At 33.6% G+C, this 6,636-nt stretch overlaps 1 protein-coding gene across 9 annotated transcripts in view; it reads left to right on the plus strand.

Annotated features, from left to right (window-relative positions):
- The window catches only part of LOC116844114 (heterogeneous nuclear ribonucleoprotein 27C), a 124,759-nt gene that overhangs the window by 11,089 nt on the left and 107,034 nt on the right, over positions 1-6,636 (plus strand). For all 9 annotated transcript variants that reach the window (XM_032815254.1, XM_032815255.1, XM_032815259.1 and 6 more), the window contains one exon: positions 1,559-1,714. In XM_032815254.1, the coding sequence (XP_032671145.1) occupies positions 1,559-1,714 (156 nt within the window). The remainder of the gene's footprint in view (positions 1-1,558; positions 1,715-6,636) is intronic.

The raw sequence follows: 6,636 nt of genomic DNA on the forward strand, positions 1-6,636 counted from the left end.
GAGAGAGAGAGAGAGAGAGAGAGAGAGAGAGAGAGAGAGAGAGAGAAAGTGATTTTATTTTTATATTATTACTTTATATTATTGCTTAATATATTTAGCTAAGTCGGGATAAGAACTTTTAAACATAGTTTTACAACTTGTGTAAAATTTTTTTCAAATGTGCTAATACATCTACGCATATTATTTCCATACGTCTTTTTATTGACGATAAACATTTCTGCGCCGGTGCAATACAGAAAATATAAAGGAACAAATTCTGTTCTTTTATCTATAGCATTTTCTTTCTACTTGTTTGTTAGCTATGCTCCTATAATATTATTAATCGCTACACACTTACTCGGATATAGAATTTTATCCATAATTACAAGATTAGCATACTGTTAATATGTCATAATAGATTAGAATAGTTTTTTCAGAGATGAAAAGTTTTCTCTGAGATTCGACTATTTTATGAAACAATAATAATTATTATAAATGCTTTAAATTAAGACAGAAAATTAAAAAAAGAGAAAAGGAATTAATATTTAATGATTAACGATAACAAAGAACAGTATGATCCTACTCTCCCTCCTTTCATTTCCTTCGTCGTCTACGTGAATAATGACGAATTAATGTCGTCTGCATGAAAAATATAATCTGTTATTAATAATTAATCATGATAAGTTTAGTTTTGTTTCGTGCTCAATAATTTCTGAGTGAAAGAAAAGACAAGAACTGTTGTAACCGACATCAATTCGTCTTTAAGACATTGAAATCGTCATAATATTTTAAATATATTTGCTTGTTGTGTGTACTACGTGTATGTTCACTTAGTGTTTTCTATTGATTGATCACAATTCGTTTAACTAGATATAGAATAGAGAAATATTTATAATCAATATAAATTCTTTGTTTTTTTGTGAAAATGGCAGTTATTTGCATACCATGTGAATGTCTCTACAATTTCGTTATTTAAGCCAGTTTTCCTAATTTATGAGTTGTGAACACACACACACAAGTGTATAGTAGCATCCTACATTAATTGTTTTATTAATATATTACATGTATCTTTTTCTAAATTCCTCATATATTAGAATTCTCCGGACGAAACACAAGAGAAATCAATTGGATATACAAAAATGAATACATAAATACTAATATTATTAAACTTAAAATGTAAAAATTTATTTAAAAATAAGTTTATATACAACCTTGAATACTGGATGAGGTAGTATTCTGTTTCTATAGACAAATATTTAAATTTAAACTTGATTATTTAAAATATTTACCAGAAAAGAGTAAATATTGTTTTCTAGTATTGACATCCCTTATCAAATTGATTACTCTTTTTCGTCGAACTGTTATTTTTTCCTTTTTTAATTAATTGTTAGGAAATAGTAATTAACTTTAGTAACCTCTCGAGCATACTGAGTTCCGATTATTTGTATTGTTGCACAATTATTTGTACAACAGTACGAGAAGTACTTTACTGTTTAAAGTATTTTATCTTGTTTTTATCGTGTTTTTTGACAAGGCAAGCGCGACATAGGTGATTAGGTGTTATGGATGAATGTTTCAGGTGACATGTATTCACGTCAGAACACTGGTTCAGGTGCGCCCGGCTCCAGCAGCAGTTCGGCCAAGACTCCAGATTACACTGGGTATTCCGCATACAGTAATTATGCCGACACCTCTTATCCACAACGTTCTTACCAGGGTGGAGAAAGCAATCAAGGTGGGTATGCCGCCAGCGCCCCTAAACCCGGCCAACAAGGCTTTGATTTCAAAGAGTGGCCCACCTCATGACCATTTTAATTGAGCTGTGGCGGAGAGATGCGCTGAATCGTTGGCCTTGCTCGTGGGTTATTTCTTACTTCGTATTCAGGACAACTGCAAATTGTACGTCGATCGTGAGCCTGCGCTATGAGACGAGACATTCTTTGTCATTTTGTGTGTCACTGATATATCACCGTGCATTAGAAACGCACTATTTAGAGATGTCTGTCAAGTTTAAAGAATTCTGCGCTACGTAATGTATTTTTGTAGAGAAGTCGCAACTCAAACAATGATTACTTCTTGTAGCAAAATACTCGCTAAAGGCAAAGCATTTGTGAGCGAAATCATCAACAATAGATCGCAAAGAATGTCTCTTATTCAAGCCAGCATGTCGTCCGCGAGCGGTCATATTTGCCACTTCTGTACGGATATTTTTTCTTTCTTTTTTTCTGACAATAGCAAAATGCAAATTTAGAAAGAAAAAACGGAAGCGTCAAAAAATAGAAGGTGTTGGGCTCTTTCGAGATATTGATTTCTTCATTGATCGCTCGCGTAAACGGCCCATGATCAGTCACGTGCTGAATTAAAGAAGAAAAAAAAGAAAATTCTTATATAAAAGTAACATAAAGTGAACGGAAGCAAAGCAGAATTAGGATATGTACCCATGGCGCAAGCGAAGTTTGTATGGCACTGGGATAGAGGGCAGAAAGCGCGATATACAAGTATTATAAGAATAATTTACAATGAGCGCGATTGATAAGTGAACTAAAATAAGTAAAAGCGAGTGTAAAGAGTCAGGAAAATGCTAATCATTATCGTTAATGGCATTTGCACGGAGGTGAATAAGATCTTATTTGAGAATTTCTTCTCAGGGGATGGCATAAGTTTCGATTCTTGTTCACCTCCCGTACCGCGGTAGCAGGCGCTTTGATAACAGACGATATAAGAATAAACCAGAGAAATATTAAACTATGGTCTCCGAAAGTCAGCGAGTGACTTGTACATTCGAGGCACTCGTCCCTCCACGATCTTGTATTTATTAAATAGTTGTTATACTGGGTAATTGAGACAAAAAAGAAAACAAAGAAAAGAAAAGGTAACGAATAATTAATGAAATAATTAAGTAAGATGATCACAGGCTGACTTACTGATATAGTAACTACAGAGAAAAAAATAGATTTGTGTAAAATATATACGTATATATAGATCATTTCGATATGGTGTATGTATATTTATAAATTTTGACAGCAGGATGCGGTTGTTGCGAGCGTCTCTTTTTACTTTCATGTCATATCACTAGTAGTATATTAATATGTATTTCTCTCAGTTCCTTTTTTCTTCTACTTTTCTTTGTCTTGTTTTGGTTGCGACTTTTCTTGATTCTAGTTTAGCGATTGTATTTTTCTACTTCCATTGATTTAATGACAATATCAATACGAAAGGAAAGAAATAAGAAGTAAAATATAAAACAATCATGGATTTTTATAAATTGTATCATAAGAACTTAATGGTCGTTGTTCCATTCGACCATACAGTGTACCAGATGTGAAAACTGGTTTATTTTTTACCTCGACTTTATAATAGTTATTATTAGGCATGTCTAAGACTATACAGTTATTATTGTTACTATTATCATTACTATCTTATTATCCTTATCTATATTATTATTGCTATTGTATAACTATTATTATTATATTACTACTTATCACTATTGCTATTGCTACTATTGCAATTACCAGAAAAGCACTACTATTATACTATTATTATTGTGAAGAATCACAAATATTATGCGAGATGATGCTTGTAAGTGTTTAAATTTTAGCTCTCGTTAGAACGAGACAAAAATCATTGATAGATAAGGTGGAGGGAGGGGTTTTATAATCGTGTGAATATCTCGATGGGGGACATCGACCTGAAAACTCTACCTGATTAAATATATGACTTAATTATATTTACTCTGTAGGATTTATATACCATAGATCTAAACAAAGAATATTTCGGAAGAGTGCTCCCCAATGCTCACGTTTATTATCGAATGGATCGCGTTGTGTCTTATTACTTTTTCAATCAGAATTGCGAGTATTATAATAATGTAATTAAAACTCTTTACCAGATAAAAATATAATTGATAGATTACAGTTACGAATTCAACAATTTCGTTAAGTGTTGTAAATGTGATCTCATATAACGTAATTTACCATTGCCCAGGTTCTTTTTCTTGTCCATCAAACGACAGAGCGTAAGGCTTCATTGTATTTTAAGTGTAATACGAGTGTTTTAATCACTCGTTATCTTTTATTTTCTGTTGTTTGTTTCCCCTTTCATGTCATCAATTATTATGTATTTTAACAATAAAGTCGAATCGCATTGCATTCAAATGTATAGAATAAGCCAATTATCTTTTTCTTTTTTTCTTTTCACTACCGTATTTATTAATACATGTCGATTTCGAGTTTAGAGACACACTTTGCATTTTGTTAGAAATTTTACAATAATTTCTTTTTCACTAGCGATGCGATGTCGCGGGGAAAAGATGCTGTAAATTCCAATCGCGCGCGGGGATGAGCGAAAATAATGAACGAAACATTAATAAACGCGACTGTGTTGTAAACATTGAAGTCACCGCGGCATATTTAACGAAACATGCAATGAAACGAAAAGGTGATTTGCAGCTGGAAAACTGGATTGAGCAATCGATTGAACACACGCACACACGCGCACGCACGCACACACACACACACACACACACACACACACACACACACACACACACATACACACACACGCACGCACGCACGCACGCACGCACGCACGTACACACGCGTGCTAATTGATCAAGCTCGTTAGTCGTCTTTTCGTTTCGTAGTACATTTCGTTGGTTGCGTATTGATCTTGAAGGTTTAAGCGAGTCACGTTTGACATTGCCCCGCTCTTTTCACTTCTTTTTGTACGATTGATTTGACGTGCGATATTTGCCCCTAGTGTGAGGATTTTGAGCGCGAGAAGAGAATTGGCGACGATACGTCATCGCGCGTGCGTTAATGACGCTTGGTAGGATTTCACTCGCTTCGCGTAGTAGTAGTTCGCGCGGTGTATGTGGTGGCCGGGTTTTACGCTCGCGAATATTGCAAAAGGAAAAACGGGGGAATACAAGAAAGAAAAGAAAGGAAAGAAAACCGAATATATGGAACAAGTAGCCCGTTCTGCCGCCACAGCTGCCTTTGCCGCAACTGTGTATATACATATATTTTAGATTACAACGGGATGATGTAGTTGTGAGGTAGGCACGCGACCGAAGTAGTAGCAACGGAATTAAGTAAACAAAAAAAAAAAAGAAAAAAGAAAAGATGTGAAAAAGAAAGAGAAGAAGAGGACAAAATGATAGCAGGACAGAAGTTAGCGGGATTATAATTGATGATTATTCTAATTATAACAGATAATATATTTATATTTGACGCAATATTATTAATATTTTCAAATACAGAGACGAGGACGCATCTAATTAACGTAATACGTAGTATATAGGGAAAGATACTTTGATTCTAGACGTTTTTATTATCTGCCTCATTCGCGATTGCGCGAACTATGGCTTGCTCTCAGGGTTGTTGTTATTTTCCTTTTATATTACTATTTTTGGTTCTTTTTTCGGAATATATATTTTCTTTCTTTTTCTTTCTTTTTCTTTCTCCTACATTTATCTCCTCTTACCGTTTTGAGTCACGCGTTTCTTTTTCTTTATCTTTTTTTTCGTTTACACCGATTTACTTTACACTATTGGCTAACAAGGGAACATCGCGAACCCAAACTTTTTTATTTTGATACACTTTTGTGAGTATGTAGAGTAAATCAATACATGAATAACGATATATTTCATTTGTGTCCTATCGCTATTTGAAGGTATGATTTACACTCTCAAAATAAAGTGATTCCACTTTTTCAGTGTATTATACTTAAATTAAAGGAGATAGAAAAAAGAGTTCTCAGCCCTGATGATGCAAACTGCAACGTTTGCGAAACGTTGATTCAAGACACGGCTCCATTCCAGAAACTATACTTATAAATTGAGATAGAAAAAATGTTTCGAATAAAAATAATGGTAAGTTAAGTGCTGTAAATTGACATAAGCATAAATAAAAAAATACCTTTTTTTATTGTAAAAAAAATTTTTTTATAGGCATTTTTTTATTTATGCTTATGTAAATTTACAGCATTTAACTTATCATTAAACTTTTATTCGAAAAATCTTTTTCTCTCTCCTTTAATTTAAGAGTAATATACGAAAAAGTCGATCGTCCTTTTTATTTTGAAAGTGTAAATCATACCTTTAAATAGCGATTGAGCACAATGAAATATACCATTATTCATATATTGATTTACTTTACATACTCACAAAAGTGAGCATTAAAATAAAAGAGTTCGGGTTCGCGGTGTTTCCTTTGTAAGTGATCCTTCTAACAAAGGCACTAGGCTCACTATTGAGAATCTTGCAAAACTTTTGACAATCGGTCATCTTTATTGAGCGTGCTCGACCGAAGCGCCTTTCGCTATTTTTTTTTATAAAGCACTAGACGTGTTTGAAATATCCGATATTCGCTAGAGACCGCTAGAGATCAGGTTTGCTTATGATAATAACAACTTTGAGAAACGGGGAGAGTGAAAGAATGTCCTGAATATCGGAGACTTCTTTTAAGTACTATCATTGTACTATCATTCTCTGATGAGTTCTCGGCAAGAGTCGGCGGTAGCTATGTTAGTTATCCGGAACAGTACACAACATCAAAGAAGCGAGAAAAGAGATTAATAGATTTTCTTATGATATCTGTTGAGGCGAACAATTTTTTTTAGATAATACTGATAGAATCCAATGAAAATCAAACATAC

Source organism: Odontomachus brunneus, unplaced genomic scaffold, assembly GCF_010583005.1.
Source record: "Odontomachus brunneus isolate Ranch 3 - 2012 unplaced genomic scaffold, Obru_v1 Obru_scaffold_039, whole genome shotgun sequence".
In the NCBI taxonomy this organism is placed as follows: domain Eukaryota; kingdom Metazoa; phylum Arthropoda; class Insecta; order Hymenoptera; family Formicidae; genus Odontomachus; species Odontomachus brunneus.